We start from the raw sequence: 23,072 nt of genomic DNA, 5'->3' as shown, positions 1-23,072 counted from the left end.
GAAGTGAAGTGAAGTGAAGTGAAGTGAAGTGAAGTGAAGTGAAGTGAAGTGAAGTGAAAAAGGAGCAGTGTTTTTCTTTAAGAAAGTATTGCTATCATATGATCACAAATTGGATACTGTTCAGGTTTTCCAAATAACTCCATACAATGATCATCCTGTGCACTAAGTATGTAAATCAAATGAAATTAAAACATACTCATGTGTGGAAAAGGGAGAAATTATACCTGTATTAAAATGAATCCTTGCTTTCATGAAACCAGCAATGTCAATGTTACTTTGGCTGGAAAGTCTGTTGACCTCACTGAATGATTTCTGAATTCCTCTTGTAGAAGAAAAAGTCAAAGTTTGCAATCTGGACTTGTCAGCTGCCAGCAATGTAAATTTTATTTTAGCTGGAATCTGCTAATGGACTCATGAAGTTCATGATAACAAAGACTCTGACTCAAAGCATCAACATCTACTACCATTTTAAACTGATAGGAAGACTGCAGACCGTGAGAGAGTTCAGGGGTCTGTGCAACTGGCAGAGTCAGAAGGAAACTACTGATTTGAAACAGCAGTTGAGCATTCCCCTGTTGCCATTTTTTCTGCCAGGGCTGCCTTTCCCACAAACCAGGGCCCTTTGAATTCTCAATCCACAAGTTCAACCTTTAGTCAAACAATAGGTCAGGCAACGCAATCAAGTAGCACGTCTTTCTTGCTGCAAATGTTAAGCTTTAGGGTGCTGTTGCTGAGCAGCTACAATCTACAGTTTACAAGCCCTGGCATTTTTCCTGTGTGTTATGTGTTTTTATGCACTATTACTGGTTTTACTAATTGGCTGCACAGCATAATTATGTATTCAACACACACATGCCTGGTAGTTTTGCATCTGGCATGTGTATCCTTGCCATTCTTTGAGCTTTTCTATTTTACTAGGGATTTATATATTTTGACTAAGTAGAACACGTGTAGCTATTTGCAAGTTCTGATAGCTTCAGCTGAGCATCAGGCTTGTTTTCACTCTCAGTGTGAGCAATTCTCACCAGTCCTGAACTCAATATGAGGAATATGCAGTAACTCGTAGCTTTCATGTTAATTTTAAAAGTTATATCAATGTAAGGAAGTACTGTGCATTCAGGAGTTTGTGTTTTGGACTGTTTTTTTCACCTGCTCTAAGAAAATAAGTCCTTTTTCTCAGTAATCTTTTGACAGTTTGTTTTGCATGATTTCTGTGACTACTTAGGATTGGTTTTATCTCCTATCAGCTTCAAATCTTTGATTAAGCTTAGACTGAAGTGAGTGTTTTGATAATTGAATAAAATACCCAGCTATTATCAGAGACACACTCTTAGCAGTATCTCGAGCTGGTTTTATCTTAGTTCTAGCAGGAAAAGGCCCATGTAAAAGAACAGGGTGGCCAATGGATGTGGTTTTGATTTGTCCAGGAAATCACTCAAAGGAGGATGAGCATTTTGGGCTACTGATTATTTAACATCTCTGAGGTCTCTCCTTGGCTACTAAATGAGACGATCAGTAGCAGCTAAGAGTGAGATGAGGTTTGGTTTGGAGCAGCTTCTTACACCTTCTCACGTATGTGACTTTGCATTCTAGGCATGCTTTTCTTCAGATTGCAACATGTCAGGCTCATTTTTCTCTAACTCCAGTTACTCTAAAGAGCATTTGTAAGACATGATACTAAAACTTTGGCTTTGTGATTTAGTACTGTGTGTGTATGTGTGTGTGTGTGTGTGTATGTATGTAAGCAAATCTCGTCTCACTTCTGTTTCACCTGGGAGAATGGTAATTACTTAGCCTTTATATGCTGTTTTTCTCCTCTTTCCACGAAATACGTAGATGAGATAACTCAGGAATACTTTTGCAATGTATCAGCAAGTAATTTCAGGTGTTTATATATAAAATAGATATAATCCAGGGGAGATGACAAAAATTCTTGTGTTGTAATGTTACTGACCTTCCCAACAGACCAAGCTGATTTATGGAATGGAATAGAATAGTTTGGGTTGGAAAGGTCCTCCAGATATCATCTAGTCTATCTCTCCCCCTACAGTAAGCAGGTACATCTTCAACTGGATCAGGTTGCTCAGAGTCCTGTCCAATATGATCATGAATATTTCTGGGGTGAGGCATCCACCACCTCTGGGGCAACCTGTGCCAGTGCCTCACCACCATCATTATAAAAAATTTCTTCATTATATCTAGTCTCAATTTAACCTTTTTTAGTTTAAAACCATCACTTCTTGTCCTATTGCCACAGGCCCTACTAAGAGTCTGTCCCCATCTGTATTGAGTTTGCATAGCAAGGTTTTGGTAGCAGGGATGGCTTCTGTGAGGAGCTGCTGGAAGCTTCCCTCAGGTCTGACAGAGACAATGCCAGCCAAGGCTGATCCCATCAGCAGTGGTGGTGGTGCCTCTGGGATAAGAGATTTAAGAAGGGGAAGTAAGTTACTACGCAGAAGCAATTAGAGCCAGATTAGAGAGGAGTGAGAATGCGTGAGAGGCATAGCCCTGCAGACTCCAAGGTCAGTGAAGGAAGAGGGTTAGGAGGTAATCCACATGCCAGAGCAGAGATTTCCCTGCAGCACATGGTGAAGACCATGATGAGGACCCTGGCTGCACAGAGCAGGACTGAGTTTTCTGAAAACCAGCTCTGCAGTTTCACTTTGGGTGTTGTGAGAGGTCTCACCTGGCCTGTAGCCACTACCCCAGAGCAGGAAAGGACTACATAAATACTGCCCTGTAATGGTTTGTTCTGTCTAGAGGTCTTGGACATTTCATGAGCTCCCAAATGGCACTGGCTGTTTTTCTGGTAGGAACTGAACATTTCGGTACAGAATAATTCAAGTGCCTCAAGTTAGGTGCTTATCACACTTTAGATACTATAGGATGTGTAGCCTGATCCCAGGATGGCTCCTGTGTTGCTGTGAAAAGATGGCTGGAGGTAAAATTAGAGGAAACTGGGAAGTTATATTCACATCCTTACAGAACTTGTAATGGTATGGAAATTATAGGGTAAAATGCAGCTGCTGCTCTCTGGATGGAACATGGTCAGTATGCTGCAGGATGACTCCCCATTACAACAGTAGGCACCTGCTAAGGGGGATGGAATGGAGGGTGGAGTGGAGACACTGTGGCCAGGATCTGTTGAAATCCTTGCAGGGAGGGGAACGAGGTAGTGCTTTGCCACTGATAAACCACATAGCATATGTCAACAAGGAAGATGGGAGATGTTCTGCTGCTGAGCCAACAACTGTGGCGAAATCTCTCTCCTTGGATGAACTTGGTTCATTAAAGCCTAATAGTGATGCTAACACACATCTCCATCCCAAAGATACCCACCCGCAACATGCGACCACTGGGCATCCATCCTATATTCTTTTAACTGTATCTTTAGAAGCAATGCAAGAGAATTTTACATAAATCAGTAACAAAAGTATTTATGACTATAGTCACTCAAGTTCCACCTAAACATCAAGAAATAGTATAAAAGTAAGTCAAGAATGGGCAAAAAGTCAGGAAAGACTCCATTGTAACTGCTGGGCGATGGGCGAAGCTATTTTCTCTGCCATAGGGACACCTATTGGGTAAGAACCACACTCCATGTGCACTGAATACTTTTATTTGGGATTAAGCCTTGTCTGTGTATTGCTTTGAATACATTCTTGCACTCAGGTAATATCACCGGCAGTCTTTGAACCATAACTTGTCACAATTTTGTATTAATAAAGAGTGTAATTCTGTAACCTGTCAGCGTGAGTCCTTCACGGTTGCTGGCAGCTGCCAGCAGCGGGTAACACACTTGAATAAGGTGGGAAGACCTGCTGAGGGGTCTCCTTTATGTTGTTGGTTTATTTTCCTGAATAAGTCAGTCAAACTGCCCTCCAATCCAGCAGGACTGTTCAGTGAAGGGTCCCCATGATGGGGCACTGACAGACTAGTTGAGCACAAGGGTCTCATCTTTCTTGGGGCACTGACAGATGAATAAAACACTGAGAGTCAAGGAAAACTCCCCACAGTAAGGGTCAAGGAAATCTCCCCTTTTCACGTGACAGTCATATATGGCAACTCTATGGCATAGAGGAGTTGGGAGTCAGGGTTAAGCTAAAAAAATGGATGCAGTGGGGGAGAAGATGTTGTTTTAATTTTTCTCTTTGTTTCTCACTATCCAAGTCTATTTTAATTTGTAGTAAATTAAATTATTTATCCCTAAATGGAAACTGGTTTGCTTATAATGGTAATTGACAAGCAATGTCCTTGTCTTTATTTCAACCCATGACCTTTGTCATCTTATTTCCTGTCCCTGTCCTTTGTGGAGGATATGTGGTTGAAGACAAATTTACACTGTATGTTATATTGCATTTAATTGTGACATAATATATTCCACCTGTGGCCAATCCATGGCATGTAAGAACATATCACAACTAATAACTAATATTAGGACTGTATTTTAAGTGGTAGAAGCCACCTTGTTGCTGCTGTTATTCAACCTCAGCATTGCTAATACCCTTGTCATGTTAAAAAGATGTAGGCATAGAAATAAATACATTTCAAACATTCTCACTGTTGCTATTCTTACCTTCTTCCTCTACTGATGTTATCATGTGAGGTCTAATTTTTTTATCAATTTCCAAAAGCCCTTGTCATTTTACTGTCTATTATGTGCCAGTCCTACACCTGCGGTGCTATATAAATGCTAATAATACATCAATATGCTCATTCTTTATGAGCTCTGTAGGTGGAATTCCATCTGGTTTGTATATGCCAACTGAGATGCTGGTGTGAAATGTCATTGCTGTTCAGAATTTGTGATGGCTTATGAGCAGTTGGGAAATGACAGGGGAAAAAAAATCACAAAACTGGACGTGCCTATAATTTGAACAAAGACATCCAGGCTGTGCTTGAGATGGTGGCTATCACTGGTGCAGAATACCCAAGTCCTTATTCTCTGGAAAGCCATAGTTAAGCAATTAGGGTATTAACTAGCCTTTTCAGCTTTTTCTGAATATTTTCAACTCAACCTTATGTGTTTAAGAGAGTTTTGATACTCAGAGTACTGATATTTCTTTCACAAAATGTACCTACTTTGGACTTTGAGAGTGAGTAGTGGGAACTTGAAGCATTCCAGGCTCCCAGAAAAGCTTTCCTACCTTCAGCCATATAACTGGTCTCAAATGGGCAGGTCCTCAGTTCCAGAAAGATCAGTCATGGCTTCCATATAGCCATGCAGGAACTCACCAGCAGGTAGTGATGTGCAGGGTCAGAGTAAGTTTGTGCAAAAATATGATGAGTCTGTGAACATATTTTTTTGACTATTCTCTAGGCTGAAATTGTGACCTTTCCCATGAGATACTGATGGATTTGACTGAATTAGACTAAGAAAACTTGATCTTAAGAACCCTGAAGTCTTAAGCTAGAGAATATAGAGAATAATTTTGCAAATTTTCCCAGTTCCAAATTCGATGATGCCTGGAAGTGTCCTCACTGGCTAGTCTAAATTGTATTCTTAGCTACTCTAAGTATTCATCACTTGCCAAGGATTAATGTTACTATGGATTACAAAAGGAAGCAATTCAGTGCTTCATTGGTAAAGAGGAAACAAGTTTTCCCTTATTTTCGTCTCTTGGCCACTTCCACTGGAACAGATTGTGATCAAGCCTAAACCAAGAACTTTCAAAACCAGAAACTCCTGATAATTAATAGAAATTAGCCTTTTAAATAGTACTTGTAAACTGCTTGGTGCACAGCCTAGATACATATCTGTCACAGAAATAAGCTGGAGCTGTTTTGTGGAGTGAGACTCCGAAATGGAAGTGTTTTATTGCTCTCAGAAAATCGTATCATCATCCTGGGTTAAGGCTGATTAGGCAGCATGAGAGCTGAGAAACACAGAAGCCAGGGACAGCCCTGGGGCTGCAGATGGAAAGAGGAGGAGGGGTCAGAGGAGGAGGAAGGCAGCTGCTTGCCTGCCCTCCTCACAGCCTGCCAAGCTGCCGGCCAGTGATGCCCCTATGGCCAGGAGCAGGAGCAAGACCACCCTCTGCCCATGGCTCCTCTGCCCTGGGCTGCTTGGCTGTTTCTTCCTGGGCTTTCTTACAGGTGAGTACAGAGAACCAGGGGCCTTCGCCCCAGCTTTTGAACCAGCTTTTGCCCCCTGCACATACTTAAGTGCAACCCCTGTTGTGATTAACTTATCATCAGGGAGATTATACTGCTTTTTAGGTACATTGTAAACTACTCATCCCACTGCTTTTCTAAGAAGTTGCTCGCTCTAGCAGTTTTGGTCTTTAGGGAGTGAGGAATAGAATGGCTGCGTGCTTCAGCTCACAGCTAACCCTGGTGAACTGACGGCTTACAAAATGGGCAGCCAGGCGTTGAAAGAGGAAAGATTAATAGAAGAGTTTGAGACTTCAATGATTGTCAGATCTCCATTTTTTTTTAAATTGTGTTTCCTGATTTTTTACTGAAGATCTATTTAAATGCTCTGTTGCAGTTTCTATTTTAGAAACTAAGGGGAGAATGTAGAGGAGGAGGAGTTTAACTGACAGCCAAGAGTGGAGTTACTGAAGTTTTTCATTGTGCACAATGAGCTTTACTAGAACATGAGATTTTTTTCTGAAGTCACTTTCAGCATTTGATTTTAAATCTAAAATTGCATGTCCTTTTTAAACTTGTATTGTAGCACACACTTAAGGCTGAAGCATGAAAGAAAAATCCATGAGGGCTATTAAATATACAGAACATTAGTTTGATTTAGGAGATCCCTGAACTGCAAATTTCTGGTGCTTGTGCTATTCTTCTACATTTCCCTGAACATAATATTTTGACCATGCTCCAAAACAGGATACTGGGCGAGATGGACCTTTGGTCTCATCCAGTATCACTGTTATGTTCAGAGTGTTACTACAATTGCATTTAAGTCTAAGGGGTACCATATATTGTTCATGTGACATCACATGTATTTGTCTTTCTCATGAAAATTTTCCCATTTTTATATTGTCTACCTATAATAATAAAAGGATTTTGTTTTGTGGTTTTTTTTGTTGTTTTCTTCCTAAGACAAATTAATACAGTTTATATACCTTCTCCTACAACCATTTATGACTACTGAATAAATATTTAACATTCTTAAACTGACTGGATCACAGTTAACTTTATTCCTTTAATTAAGAAATAGTCTAACCCCAAGTCTGTAACTATTATAATGCTAGCAGGGTGCCTGTTGAGTCCTAGACCTTCACTTTAAATATGCCTACATATGTATTTTAAGTTATGTGAATAAATTAAATAAGAGAATTTCATCATGAGTATCAGGAGTTCAAACTTCACACTGCAAACAGTTAATTGAGAATTTAAACTATGGTTAAAATTAATGAGAGATGAGTCTGTCTTAAAAAGACAAGTAAAGGGGATTTACCAGCGATTTAGGCTGTAGTCTTTTGTCATGTTTTAGGCAATTCAAACAATGAAATATATTTTACTTTTCTGCTTTACTTCTCTGAGCTGGGAGACACTGACACGGTACTCTAACCCCTGTTCATCCATGTGGTTTTAACAGTTCAATACTTCGTATTGCTCAAAGGCTCATGCATGTGAGGACTGGTGTTCTTGCTAAGCAGGAAGCTTTTCAAATGTATTTCAGGATGGTTGACAAAACTGTGTGAAAAAACCCTCAACTCTTCGGTTGTCTACCAAAATGTGAGACAGAAACTTGCGGCTGAAATGAAAGCAGAGAATATCAAGCACTTCCTTCGGTAAGCTGTGTGTATCTTGTTTTTTGAACAACTTTATCAGTCACAAAAAAGTGATAACATAAGCTCCAAGGAAGGGCCAATGAAAGCAGAGCTGTTAAAATGCTTTGGAAATATTTGGTTTGTACAGAATGTCTGAGGGAAGGAGAAGGGAGAGGCTCACAACTCTCCTGTTCCTCTTCTCCCCATTTTTGAAGTTAAGTTTTTGGTGTGCTTGTACTGCCAAGTCTACTTCACCCAAACTGTGTTACTGCCAGTGCTTACCAGTCTTTTTTATTACAATTTTTCGTCTTCTTGATTTAATGGAGTGTGTCTGTTTTTTCCTTACAAGTGACTGATGCTTTTACATCAGATAACTTTGCTTTCTCTCAGAGAGAGACGATTTTACTCTATTTGGGATATGCTGATTACTATGAATTACATTTGATTGATCATCTGTTCAGTGTCTCCTTAAACATTCACTTTGAGCAGCTAGTCTAAGTAGAAAATTAATGTATTAAAAGTTAATGGTACGAATTTGCATGGTACTGAGTTGCATGTATACTTACAACTGATAATTCCTTTAGTGTGGCCATATTAGACAATATGCTGTTAGTTGGGTGCTTGGACACCCCTTAATCCCCTATCTTCTATCGATGGTCAGTGTGTGTGTGTATGGTTTGTTAAGTCTTGTATGATGTAATTGTTAGTAAATATACTTTTTTGCATCCTAGTCCATCAATGCAGTTCTTTCAAAGCATCTAAAATGCTAAGGATATAAAACTATCCTTTTGTTTTGCTGTGCATTCCATTGAAAATTTTTAAAAAATCATTATTGTGTATACTTATATCTTCTACAGAAGAACAAATATATTCACATGAAAAGTAAATAACTCTGGTTAGTAAAATGTTGGTATTTAGCATGTAGGTCAGCAGCTGCATCATGAACATAAAAGGATTACTGACAAGTTTGATCCTAACATTAGCTTTTTAAGTCTATAGGCCTTATCTTATTTTATATTCACTGCTTTCAGTAGACTGGAGAGTTCCTGAAAATTATGTTTGAGTGAGAGTCTAGGCAACATAGAGATTGATGACAGCATGAAATATCTCTGCAATTATGCTGAAGTCTCTTGGCCACAGGATATTAATGGTATCTCATGTGTCTGGCTGCTTTGATGATGGGCTAAGTGCTTCATACTGGTTGGACTGGGTTTTTTTTGCCTAAATTCAAATAAAAATAAGGAACTGGAGAAAAATTTTATTAATGCACTATCCAAAAAATTTGCCAAAATGTATTAAAAAAAGTGAACTTGGGAATTTTGATCCATATTCTTAGTTTTTTAGACTACTAAATCTGCTTTTATAAAGTGGGGAAAATAACCTATGAGTCTCATAAAACCTACACTTTAATCTTAGCATTATATCATAGCTCTGAAAAGGATTAAACTGTTTAGAAAAATTGAAACAAAAGCATTATGTGTTGTTCAGTATATTTTCCGTGATACCATATATAGTATTTAGACTACTTATGGAATTAAATGGTGCTTAAAATACTTGAGAGAATTAAAGTGCAAGAAGAAAACAGGCAACAAGTTTTGTCAAAGGTTGCTTCCAAACCTTGGTGCATACACATCCAGTTTAAAGAGAGGGAAAGACAACAGCAGAGAGCTGTGGTCTACTTAGAGAATCTAGATGTTTTCAAATCTGGGGGCCAGGTGGGATACATGTGAAAGACCTTGATGTTATATTGCTGTAGGTGAGAAGTTCTGATGATTGAAAGAGGTCCCAGGTGGCTGAAAATGGCTGATGTTGTGCCCATCTTTAAGTGAGGACAACCTGGAGAGACTGTGGACTGGTTAGCTTTTAGCCTTGGAAGGGTGACTGAACATCCTTCTGGAATTTCCAAACACAAGGGGGACAGAAATATAGTTAGGAACAGTCATTGTTTATTTACTTTTCGTGTGTATCATCAGCATGATTGCCTTCTGTAAGGAAGGTTTTGAATATCATCTCCCACAACATTCTCCTTTGGAAGCTGAGGAAGTATATGCCGAAGAACACGCTCCTACATGGGTTGAAAACAGTCTGAAATGACAAGTTGAAGTGATACTAACCATGGTATTTGCTACCACGAGTTAATGGTAATTGATGGTATCTGACATCTGTGGGGCAGCCATTGACAAGTAGTGTGTTGGGAACTGGAAGCTTGTGCTGAGTACCTGGCTGACTGATGAGCTTTCATCACAGCTTACTTGTACAGTGGACCAAACAGATTGCAGACAGATTTCTGTAGGGTAGCCCAGAAGGGTTGGATACTATTTCTGACTATTTATTACTGATATGAATTATATCTGATATGAAAGTAAGTGTTATTAAAAAGGATTTATTATTCAGGCTTTTGATTAAAAAAAAAAAAGCAAATCTGTGCAGATAATTTGATATAATGATTTTCAAGTTAAACTTATTAGGACATCAGGACACATTATGCCAATAGTGTACAAATAGGTCATCAGATACCAAAATTATCTGGAAGGCTCCTTTCTGAATGTACAGTTTTGCTATATTTATTTCTGCTCCTTGTATACTGCTCATATTCTTTTGCTGAATGTCTTTGATACTGATTTTCATTGCTTGTGTGTACATGTGGCTAATTCTGTTATGCAAAGAGAAGTTCAACTGACTTAAGGCTTCAGGAGAGATCCTCTGCTCTGACTACATTTTGTACTTGTCCTGATGCAAACTCTGAAAAACAATCATGTTATATAGCTTTAACCTTAAGACCTTACAGTCCAATGTCGCTTGAGGATTAGCTTTATATGCACTGATCCTAGTTCACTATTGTGTCTCTCTGAATTTCCTGCTTACTAGCAGTTTTCTGTTTTGTTCTAGCTCATTTACTAGGTTGCCTCATCTCGCAGGAACTGAACAGAATCTTATTCTTGCCAAACAAATTCAAGGCCAGTGGAAGGAATTTGGATTGGATTCAGCTGAACTTGTTCATTATGATGTGCTTCTTTCATACCCAAATGAAAAGCAGCCAAACTACATCTCAGTAATTGATGATCAAGGGAATGAGGTGATCTTTTTAATGACAAAACTGTATTTATGTAAGACTCCTATAAAAAACAGTTCTTTCTCTCTTTGCCCACCCATTCAGCTTAGCTTGTGCTTTATACTACAATAAAAAGTCCAGTGCAAAGGCTACTCATATTTAGAAATGGTTTTCCAGGCTTTGCAGTAACACAGCAGAGTGGCTGTAATCTCAGTGCCTCATACAGAGGAGAGAGGACATGTGGAGAGGCTGCAGTTAACACCAGTAGACCATAAGGTATTAGAAGGGTTCAGCTTGAGGATAGATCTAGGCCAATATCCTGTTTCCATAAACAGGCTTAAGTGGATGCACGAAGCTGCTTAAAACAAAGAAATGTATTTCAGGCATGCAATTCTTCCAGTGTCTAGATGTTTTCAGCTCAGGCATTCTCTGATTCTGCTGTAATTAGTCTCCTAAAGAATCTTCATTAGGCCTCTTTTCCAAGTATTTATCCAGTCAGTGACCCTTGTTAGATCTCTCTTCCAAGTACCTATCCAAACCCTGCACAGTTTTTGCTTCCACAACATGCTGTGGTAAGGAATTAGAGATACTACTGATTGTATGAAGTGCTACCTAGTTTTCCTTGCTCTGAACCTGATCCCACTGGTGTCTTCTAAGTTAGTGTTAGAAGTACTAATGAACTAGTCATTCTGCAGACATCTCACTTTTGAACACCCAGAGAAATAAAGAAGCAGATGTAAAATCTGACAAGGAGCCTGAGTAAGGAGAGATGGGACTGCTAGAGAAGCATCATAGCACAAAGATGGGGATGAAGCGACATGGTGGAAACTAAGGAATACTTGCTCAGGATGACATGAGCTTAGAGGTGAAAGAATAAAGAAATTTTTCAAGAAACTCTGTAACAGTATCTCATTTATAATCTCATAAGGTGACAAAAAGTGGACGTGAACCTTAACACAAGATAGTGTTACAATAGATAGTGATAAAAAGCAGCACATTTAACTGGAGCATAACTAGCAAAGAGCTGAAGAGAATAATAATAAGAAAGGTGAGAGTAATCACAAAAAATACCTGGGATGGCATGGATGAACTGGGTGCTTTTTTATTGTCACAACCTCTTGGCAGTTTCCAGCTACTTCTTTGCTTAGGTTCAGGCAGTGACTGATGGGCATCTTCTGACAAGTTATCTGTCTCTTTGCTATTCATATCTGCATTCTGTTATAAAAGTTCAGCTCTGGATCCCTAGCTGTGTTTTTGTTTGAAGGTATGCATGCTAGTTAGAACTGTATTTTTTGCTAGTGATTTATGGAAACCAGCGTATAGTTTGCACACTTAGCATTTGCTTAGTGGGAAAATTTGTGCCTGGAGTGTTTGACCAAAGACTTCTGTTATTTATTGGTAGGTTTTCAATACGTCATTGTTTGAACCACCTGCACAGGGCTATGAAAATGTTACTGACATACTACCACCATATAATGCTTTTTCAGCACAAGGAGTGCCAGAGGTAAGAAAAAAAATTATGTAAGAGTGCTATTAGCTGAAGTCATATTTTGTGAATGTCCTTATCCCTGGTTTACTGGGACAGATTGCTCCAACTTCTCAAAATATTTGTTGTAGTAGTTTTAATTAAATCATTTGTGTTAATTAGGGAGCACTTAAGCACGGCTAGTCCACATCTTGTGCAAAGGTTAGAAGTCTTTTATAACGAAAAAAATAAAGCTTTCTCAAATTGCTAGAACTTTGAATCACATGATAAAAGTTTTTATCTTGATGAAAAATTTTGGATATATCTCAGATTGCTCCACATTATTCAGTCATATGGAGAGAACCTGCTTAAGGCACAAGTAGAATTAGCAATATATAAATCAAGTTGGAAGACACTTTGGATTAAACGAATTCCTTCAAAGGCCACAAAAGCCCCTCACTTAATCAGCTAATCCATTATGGAACAGTCAGGGACAACATTGCATTGCATAAATGAATGAAATTATGTAATTGAAAGTGTTTATGTATGCAAGGTATACCAGTATTTGTCATGGCCAGAGAAGTTTGTCAATTCAGCAAAGTATGTTGTATTATTTTCTAGCCTCAGATTTTAAGACTCTTGTTAAGGGCAGGATAAGATACAAAAGTCAGCCATTTAAGCCAAAGTTTCCTATAGAATACTATAGATATCTTTTGCTATTATTTTTATGGGTACTTGATCTAATTTTCAGAAATGCAAAAAAAACCCCCAACACTATATCATACATAGTGAATGAAACAGTGTATTTCTGGTAGTGGGTATTTTGTCTGTTGATTGACCAGTTGCCATGACACTGTTTTTCTTTTCTGTGCAGGCAGATCTGGTCTATGTGAATTATGGCCGTACGGAAGATTTTTTTAAGCTGGAGCGTGAAATGGGAATTAACTGTACAGGAAAGATTGTCATTGCCAGATACGGGAAGATCTTCAGAGGAAACAAAGTAAGTGTTGTGTTTTAATTTTTCCTCTGTGGGTCAGACACCGTTCATGACAGAGCTGGAGGGAGTTAGTGAGGGCTCTTAGTTGGAATATATGAGCAGAAGGAAGCCTGCAATGCACCCGTTGTGACTGCAGTCTAAGAATAACTTCCAAAACAATAAAGCCATGTGAATGTATTAAACTCCTGAGACTGAGATGACTGCAAACTGCCTAGGCAGTTCTTGCAAAACATTAGTTTAAGGTAGTGAGTAGTTTGTAGAGCCAAGACTTGATACTTTATACTTTTCATCCGTAGAATTGTACTATTTTGAAATAGCAATTATTTGACAAGGAGTCTGATGCACAGAGACTGAATAATTATATCTTCTGACTTTAGACAACAACTCTGACAAAAGGGGTGACAGTGGGGCAGTAAGGATAGTGGTCAGTTTTTGTGCCTCAGTTTTACATCCTGTACTTTATTTCATAGCCTTGAGCTATGACTAAATGTATGACACAAATAATGAACAGTGTGTTTCACTGTGGTTTGTCATTCTGCTGAATCTAGGGTCATTTTCACTCTACTACACACACAACTTCTAAAACTATGTCTGCATGGAAGCAAATTGCAACATTCAGATTTATCACTGCATTGACCAAAAAGAAAAAAAAATAAAGGAGACATTTCTTAAAAGTAAATAATTTCACAGGTTAAAAATGCCATATTAGCAGGAGCCCAAGGGATCATACTTTATTCAGACCCTACTGACTACTGTGCCCCCGGAATAGATGCTTACCCAGGTGGCTGGAACCTTCCAGGTGGAGGAGTCCAGCGTGGGAATGTATTAAACCTGAATGGAGCTGGGGACCCTCTAACACCAGGTTATCCTGCCAAAGGTGAGTGAAACTTCTGTAACCTGGGCCATCAAGTACTTTATAAACTGGTGTCGAAAGCATGGCACTAGAAATTCATTTATTTTTAGTAGAGATGAAGAGAAAAAAGCTGCTAGAAATTATTTTTAGCAGTAGTTAATTTTCCTATTGCAGACTAAATTCTGCCTGTGTGCCATTCTATTTGGTTGCTTTTGACCTAGGTGGGGAAGGAAAGTTTTTAGGAGAAAAACTTCAGGAAAATCTCTTTGTTTATCCCAGCCCTGTAATTATCTTAGAAAGGCAGGATGTGCAGGTTAACAGACTGTGAAGCAGCAGGAAATGACTGAGAATTTCTAGTAATTTTTAAATATCTGTGTTTCTCAGGATGACCAGTTTAAACTAGATTATACTCTACTATCAAAGAGGACTAATAGCTTTGCTTGGAGGTATGTTTTCTTGCCGATCATAAATTCCAAGCAGAAAATCAGTTTAAAATCCTCCTTACAGGGAGTAAAATTCTAATAGTAAAAGTAACAGTTGCCTGGAGTCTTTCAAATATTGGCACCATATGCTTGTCTTGTCCTTGTTGGCATCCCAAAACTTCTTCTGAACTGAGATGCCTACCAGTGCTTTCTGCTGATGGGATGGGTATACAGGGGTGCTTCTGGAAAGCTTGTGTGAACGCTGTTGGGTGCATAACACAACCTGCTGAAAAAAACAGGATAGATTGTGTGTACCTCTCCCACCAGACTCAGAGACATTGCCTGTCTTCACCATAGGCAAGTGTATCTGGGGATGTCTTCTGCAGCTTGCCAAACAGCTGCACAAGTGCTATCTTCATCTTGCACACCCGCCTGGTTTTCCCTTAGCCAGCTTTGAGGAGATGTAATAATATGGATAGACAACTAATCTAAATGTGGAAATTTTTTTTGCACAGTTGTGCAGATGCATCACTGGGTTTGTGGTTCTGTCATTGCAGTTTGGTTTCCTAGAAGTAATGCCTGAGAAATTATGTAGGAATTGAAAAGAATGATGAATGCTCGTGGCTGCTGTGTGGCTGCACTGTTGAAAAGTGTTTACAGTTTGGTAAAAGTGGCTAAAAACACTATAAACTTGACATTTTGTTCTGGTTTCTCAGAGTACACTTTCAGGTATAAAGTTAATGAAGGTGTAGGGATTCCCAGAATCCCAGTTCACCCCATTGGATATCATGATGCAGAACTATTATTGAGGTGAGTGTACATCAGTCCTCCTCACTCATAAGTCAGTATTGACAAAAGCACAGACAAATTTTTTATATTAAGATGGTAAAATCTCTGCTGTTATTTGCATTCATGCTACTTTTTTTAGTAAACGTGTTTTTCAGAAAATGTGGAAAATTCAAAGCAACCTGTTTCTGCAATAATGCTTTTCAGAATTTTTTAAACCCACCTTGGGTTTACTGCAATAATTTTTAAGGGAATTTAAGATTTTACCCTATTGCTCATCTGCATTTGTCTTGGTTTTCACTTTACAGTGCAATGGGAGGACCTGCAGCTCCAGACAGCAGCTGGAAGGGAAGTCTCAATGTGTCTTATAACATAGGGCCAGGATTCACAGGCAACTCTTCTACAAGGTTTATTTGAACGCTTATTGTTTATACAATATTGAAAAAAAAATCCCCACAAGAGAAAAACTGTGAAACAGTACATCTAGAGATATTCTGGAGAAATTTACTTCCTTCAGAGTGGGCTGCACTTGATGATAATTTTTAGAATTTGAAAAAAATTTGATAATAAATGATGATAAGTTAGCAGACCAAGACACATGACAATGGCATTTGGCAATAATTTGTAATAAAGCAAAAGATCACTTTTCTATACTTTTCCACACAAAAAATAATTTCAGTTTACATGAGGTATCATTCTATTAGGACTGGTAGTGGATCACACTTAACAGTCATTATCACTACCAAATCTCCTGAAAAACAAGAGTATGTCTGAATATATAATTTTGTAGACTCCATTTACCATTATTCTTTCCTGCTCTGCTTTAATACTAGTTAAAAATGAATAAAATAGGAATAAATAAATAAGAAAGCATATTTGACATAATTATGTGCTGTTTGGAATATCTTGAAGAGCAACAATGAGAAAACCATGTGATTCATCCACAAAACTCATACACGCAAAATATTTTTGAATGCACTTCTTAACGTTGTCCTACTCGTGAGGGTCACGTTTTTAGTAAATATGGTCTAATCCTACATAGTCCTTTCTCAGAGTAGCTCCATATCAAAACGAAACTTTTGAGTCTAGGAAAAGTCACTTGCACATGGAAAGTGTGCAAGTATATGCATGTTCAAAGCACTAGTGTCAGTTATTTCCTGGGCAAAAATCCAGTGGTTGTCCTGAAGTAGGTTTTGATTTTGACAGCTATGCAGATTTGCTGCTGAAAAAATAACTTCAAATGTGAAACTCTGGAGGTTTTGCCAGACCCAAAAAAAGCATTGTTTGGTGCTTTGTTTCTTCTATGGATTAAGAGGGCTATACTACATTATTTTTATCTCTTCTAAAACATAGATTTCCTTTGCTTTTATAAAATTTCACAAGTGGAATTTACTGGGGAGGAGGGGGCAGGAATTAAGAGTTTTTACTGAGGGGGCAGGGAAAAAGTAAACTGTACTTCTAATAGAAGGTTCCCTGTCTCTAGTGGAAGGTTCTCTGTCCACAGCTAGGAGGTTGGAACTAGATGATCTTTAAGGTCCCTGCAAACCCAAACGATTCTACATCTGACAAATCTCGATCACTTAGATCTGCTGTCCTAAACAGAGATTTCAATTTATTCCTGGATGAATATTCCTAATGACCTTTTCCCTACATTCTATCTTATTAATAGAATTGTGCTAGAAAACCAAAGTGTATTCTTCATAAAAATATGTATATCCACAACTATAATTTTGATCAAAATATAAAATAAATGTATTTTTAATTACTGTGCATGCTTTTCAGTTTACTCCTCTAGTACCCAATTGTCTAATTGATTCCCATAAATATAAATTCAATAAATTCTGTAAATATTTTCAAATTTATAGATTGGCCCACTTCATAGAGTTGTTTCTGCTGGCAGCAGGTTAAGTAGAAAGAAAAAATGGTACACTGAGACAAATGAACACACATCAGATTAGTGCTGAATACACAAAGCAGAACAGAAGCACAAACTCATTGGCTTATATGTTATTAACATTGAATTTTTATTGGCTTCTCAGTCAGAAATGGTTACTCCATACTGCTTTTCATTTCAGAAAAGTCAGAATGCATGTTCATACAAGCAATAAAATAACACGAATTTACAATGTCATTGGCATCCTCAGAGGAGCCGTGGAACCAGGTGAGCATTGGGTGCTTCATGATTTTAATTCTTTCTTTATTTTGTGATTGATGAAATTGTTCTCATGTTGTATGAAACTTTTTGTTGTAAGAAAGTTTTTTAGATAGCTAGATAATATGGAATCTAAGTAATCCTTCATAGTTGCTCTCTCCCTCTCATATACACTGTTTATCATTGGCATTTCCAAGAATATATTTGAATGGGAGTACCAGAAAGATAGATGTCAGAGAATTTTTTTATAATGCCTGTCATTTTACAGTAGGCTTCTCCTTACATCGTTCATACATTTTGCCTTTGCAAAAATAAACACAATGCAAAGTACAGAAAACTAGTGATGATTTGGGACCTTAAAATTCTACTATTGATATTTAGTAGCAGGTCATATACATGAAAGACCTTCAGGTGGAAAAATATCTATTAAATATTTCTTGTCTTCATATGTATATTTCAGTAGAGTAAGTGACTGTAGATTACCAAAAAAATAAAATTGTAACACTGGTATTGAACTTCATATTTTGTTTGATACAAGTAGGGATACAATCAAAGGAAACACCAAAGATAACCCAAGTGCATTTTTAATTATGAATTGATATTGTATGCTTGTTTCCAGACAGATACATCATTTTAGGTGGTCACAGAGACTCTTGGGTATTTGGTGGTATTGATCCAACTACGGGTGCAGCTGTTCTGCAAGAAATTGTACGGAGTTTTGGTAAAATGAAGATGGAAGGTAACAATTATTACAGACATAAAATGATGGATATAGAAAACAGAAGCTCTGAGGAACACTGTTCCTGTAAACTGTTGTAGTTATTTAACTTTTCACTTCCACAGAAAGTTTTATTTCTAATTATGAAAGATGGAAATTTGTTGAAGAGGTGCATATGTAGCATTGCATATTGGCTGAATTTATTTCCTTATCAATGTAATAGTCCCCTCTTAGTTGTGTAGAGTAAAAATATTGCATTAAGAAGAAATGCCTCTGTAATAATATGTTCCTCTAAGGAACTCAGAGAGGATTTTTTTTACTGTTATATCAGTTAAGTGATATTTCTAAAAGGAATTTCAATTAACCGTGGTGATCTTTTACTAGACTTTCAAATTTTAACTTGAATTTTCAAGTTTAACTATGTGATTGCAGGTTGGAGACCTAAGCGAACTATTATTTTTGCAAGCTGGGATGCAGAAGAATTTGGATTATTGGGTTCCACAGAGTGGGCTGAGGTAAATAAAAAATAGTGTAAAGTAAAGTAAAACTTGAAAGGGTATTGCAGGCAGCTGCAGTACCCAGCATCTATTCCTAGACTGCAGTCAAGTGCTTCATGGTAAAATTGGAGCACAGCAGGCTCCTTTGGGTGCTGTAAGGCACTCATGTATTTATATCAATTACTTACTTATCTTCTTACAATGTATGTGTACTAACTCTTCTAAGACTTAAAAATCTACTTTGATTCAAAGTTAATGTCCCTCAGTGGTCTCTGTGTGGAAATCTATCCCTTCATTTAACAGAATTACAGCACTTTATATAACCCAAATTGGTCTGTTCTCTAACTCTCTATTTGGGAAATTCCTTTGTTTCTATAAAATTAAGTCCAGATCATGAACTTGTGATCCATAAGCACTCTAAGCCCTTTGTATGGAAATCAATCCTCCTGGGCAAATGAAAGGATAGGTAATCTATGAGTGAATATTTCAAAATTTCCAATAATTCCAGCATTGTAGAGTCTCAGGGGCAGAACAGTTTATTAATTCTGTAGGTGGATCCCTGGCTATATTCCTGTCTCATAGAAGGATGTTGGGAAATTCAGAAGTGAGGTTCTGACTATTTTTCTCTTCCTTTTCCTGTTGGGTATGTTAAATTCTTAACCTTGTAAGTGGATTTGTTAAACCTCAATAAGAAATACAGGTCTTACAAGAGTTATCATTGCTTTGTCTGTAAAATCCAAGTTGGAAATAAAGCAGGCAGAAAATTGCCTAATAAAACATATTTCTGCTGAACTATTTCCATTTATTAGTACTGAACAGTTTAACAGAAATGTGTTTTTTTCTTCTATTAGAAATTTATTTACAGGGTAATATTTGTATATGTGGATAGAGCTTTCAAAATCTATAAAATAAAACATTTTAATCTTTTTAGTTTAGTTTATTGTCATGTATTTCAGTAAACCACAAAATTATACAGCAAAATGGCATGCATCAGAGAATGGAACAAACCCAGAAATATGCTCTCAAACAGCAAAGGGATTCCATCATTCTGTGAGCAAAGCTGAGTTTTCTATTCCTATGAATTTGTACTAATTCTTTCTTCCATAAACTGTTTGATTTCAAGCTGTAATAGTCTCCGCATCTTACTGTTGGTTTATGGGACATTAGATGAAGAAAGAATAATTTAAATTATTTTAAATCATTTACTGAGAGATTTTAAAGAGTTGGCATTGAAGCATTATCCCACCTGCATATGAAACTTTATTTATTATTTCTTTGTCTACATATCTATGTGTATATTTAGATGTTGTCAAGAAAAAAACCCCACACAATTGTTTTAACTATGAGGAATATGAAAAAATGGTACTTAAAAGATCAATTTCTCTTGAGTAAGTAATGAATAAATTAGGAGTTATGTTCAATTTGTTAAATATTACTACTACTGTTCTGTAATTTTTTTACTTAATAATTTGGTATCTAGTAATGTGTCACTCATTATTTCATGAAACAACAGCTGTACGAGGTTAGAAAACCATAAGCATAGTTCATATTTGAACCTCAGTGTTTTGATATTATTGTTTCCTTGGTTTATCTTGGCGGTGTGCATTACTAGTTTTTTACAACTAAATTAGATTCAGTTTCTCTAGAGACATTCCTCACAGCTTACATTCTAATTTTCTGCAGCTGCCAGATCTGTCATGTATTAAATCTTGAGGAAAATTAACCCATGGTATTCACTACCTTCTGTATAAGAGAAAAATTGCAACTGTGGCAACATCCTTTTGTTATACAGACAATCTCCACTGCTCATAAATGAAGGAATTTCTTTATGCTGCTAATATGACTTTGCAAGACCTCATGTATGCATGTACAGGCTCACTCCCTCCCTTCGTATTCTTTTGTGGGATCTCCTCTACTGTTTTTTTAAAGATATTAGTGTCATTATGTATTTATCAATTACCAATTCAATTTTTAGTTCACGTGACTTACAAATGATTATTTGGGTTACAAATTGAATGAATTGAGCAACAATTACTAACCTAATTAAAATATCTGTCACAAAGCCAAGACTTAATAAAATACCGCTTACTGATTAGAATATCAATTCAAATATAATTACCAGTTTGCAAAAAATAAAACAAGATGTGTGTATATATTTAGCATGAAAGCAATTCTTCGTGGACTCAAAATAGTCAGCTTCATTTTCATAGGGTATTTTAGTGCTTTGACTCATACCTTTTTGAAACAGAATAGCGTAGAAATGACAGCAGTGCTCAGTTCATCAGTGGTAAAACTGCATTTAGTGCTGGGAGCACACATGAATAACTAGGAATTAAAAGCATGGAAGAATTCTGACTGATCTCGTAGTGACATGTTGCATGTTCAAAAAGTCCTGAAGTGCAGAGTTAAAAAGCATGTACAGCCTTATTTTATTGTGTTACAATTCTGTTCAATAATTTCCTTGTTCCATCTTGCTCCTGTGTGATGCAGCAGGCAGAACCTTCATTTTCTGGATATTTTCCACAACAAATTAAGTCGCAGAAAGCACGAGTGAATTTCATATTCCAAGATCATTTACCCATCTTCAAACAATATAATTAGTAAGGTACATAGTAGTATTTATCCTGACTGAGTTCTTAAAGGTAATGCTTTAAGAAATAGTGCACTTAACATACTTTACACTAAATGTCACTAATCGAAAGTAACGATTACACATTTACAACCCCAGGAAAATGCTAAAGTCCTTCAGGAACGGGCAGTTGCTTACATCAACACAGATTCTTCTATAGAAGGTGGGTCTTTTATTTTTAAATTTACCTTACTTTCAAGGCATAATTTTTATTAGTTTTTTCTGTATTATTTATTACATTCAGAGCTGGAAAACATAAGATAGGTATAGCGATGTTCAGAATAAGTGTAGTAAATACAGAATTTAGTGGAGAGAAGAGAGAACAATTTAAATTCTCGTGTTGCTTTCTTTTGCAAATAGTGCCATCCTTGAGCTGCAGCTCATGTGTCTGGAGTCCAGAGTGTCTCCTCTGGTAGAGTGTTGTGTTCTGTGTTAACTGAGTGTTCTGTATATTAAACTCTCTCTTAACTGCATTAGCTTTAATTTACAGTCATGGTTTTGATATATGACAATCTGCTCCTTGTTCTGGTCACAGCTCCAACTCCTTTCCCTGTGGAATCATAATATTTTCAGACACTAATTTATTATGTTTATAAGACAATTTGTATCGAGACCGTAGGTTTACACTTGGCGGAGGTGGGAGATGATTTAGTGCTTCGGGCCAGTGTGGTTATCTTTGTTCATTGCTGTGATCAGGGAGTTATATATATATTACAGCAGAGCTCTTCAAAAATAGGCACTGAAGAGTGTTTCACAAAAAACCTTATCCACCATTATCCCATTTACTATGACGTTCAGACTGCAAGAATCTGTCATTCAGGAATGCTACTTACAAACTGGCCTTTTTGGGGAGCTCTACACTACAACCTAAATGACAAAATCCTGTTGCAGGGCAGAAATTGTGTGAACAATTTCTATTGCATTTCTGAGACCTTTGCCTTGGCATGGCTGGGCGCAAACAGTAACTAACTACTGCACCATTAATATGGCTGCAGGCCTTGTGCCAAGGTGAAGGAGTTGTTGTTTTGGCAAGAAACAAGTTTTATGGACACCTGCAGTTATCCAATTAGTGCTGTACACCACAGTATGTTTCTCTTATGTATCCAATGTAACTTGGGGAAGAATCACATGCCTGTGTGTCACAAGCAGCATATAAGCTGCCTTTTCTCTAATAAAGCGGACATTTTTGCTAATCATATTGATTCGTATGCGTATCTGTCTGTCCCCCTCCGCCAATAAAATCCTTCTTAAAATATACTGGGCTTTATTACTGAAGGACCTCTTTTACTGTTGTCTGTGCTGAAAGAGTAGTTGGAAGAGTCCTGTGAAGCTGCTCTGCATCATAACATCAAGTTATTCAAGGCATTAATGTTCCCATGTCAAACCCAACTTTTTTGGGCTTCCTGTGTGTGAATAAAATAGTTATCAACAGGCATATTTAAGAACTCTTTTTGTTCCTGTCAGCTGAAAATGCTGTCCATCACAAAAGGATTGGAAAGAAAGAAAAGCCAAACCCAGTTTCTAAAGGCTCAGTTGGAGCTGAGGAATAAGGAGGGTTAGAGCTGTTCCTTCATTTATGCAGCCTACAAGCTGTGTAAAAAGTAGAGCAGAATTTCACGCCTAGAAGATCTCACAAATGAAATAATAGCTTTACAACTGCTTCAGATTCTCAGCATGGATTGTAACACATATTTTTTTTAGTTGGTTTGCAGCCAACATACTGCTGCCTTAACAATTTTCTTCTAAATCTTGATTATTCAAACATGTCTCT

The 23,072-nt window shown here is 37.4% G+C and overlaps 1 protein-coding gene across 1 annotated transcript in view; it reads left to right on the top strand.

The window, feature by feature from the left end:
- The first annotated feature begins 48 nt into the window (after positions 1-48).
- Positions 49-23,072, top strand: part of LOC113951811 (N-acetylated-alpha-linked acidic dipeptidase 2-like) — a 37,115-nt gene continuing 14,091 nt past the window's right edge. The window contains 14 exon segments of the mRNA XM_027653345.1: positions 49-1,010; positions 3,495-5,991; positions 5,993-6,096; positions 7,640-7,751; positions 10,620-10,806; positions 12,185-12,286; positions 13,122-13,247; positions 13,935-14,121; positions 15,236-15,329; positions 15,614-15,712; positions 17,381-17,466; positions 18,077-18,196; positions 18,608-18,690; positions 21,401-21,464. Of these exon segments, the coding sequence (XP_027509146.1) occupies positions 5,870-5,991; positions 5,993-6,096; positions 7,640-7,751; positions 10,620-10,806; positions 12,185-12,286; positions 13,122-13,247; positions 13,935-14,121; positions 15,236-15,329; positions 15,614-15,712; positions 17,381-17,466; positions 18,077-18,196; positions 18,608-18,690; positions 21,401-21,464 (1,486 nt within the window). The 5' untranslated portion in view covers positions 49-1,010; positions 3,495-5,869.

Source organism: Corapipo altera, unplaced genomic scaffold (genome assembly GCF_003945725.1).
Source record: "Corapipo altera isolate COAL_440 unplaced genomic scaffold, ASM394572v1 0, whole genome shotgun sequence".
NCBI lineage: Eukaryota > Metazoa > Chordata > Aves > Passeriformes > Pipridae > Corapipo > Corapipo altera.
The sequence above is the reverse complement of the archived record's forward strand: the minus strand, read 5'-3'. Positions and strand labels throughout refer to the sequence as shown.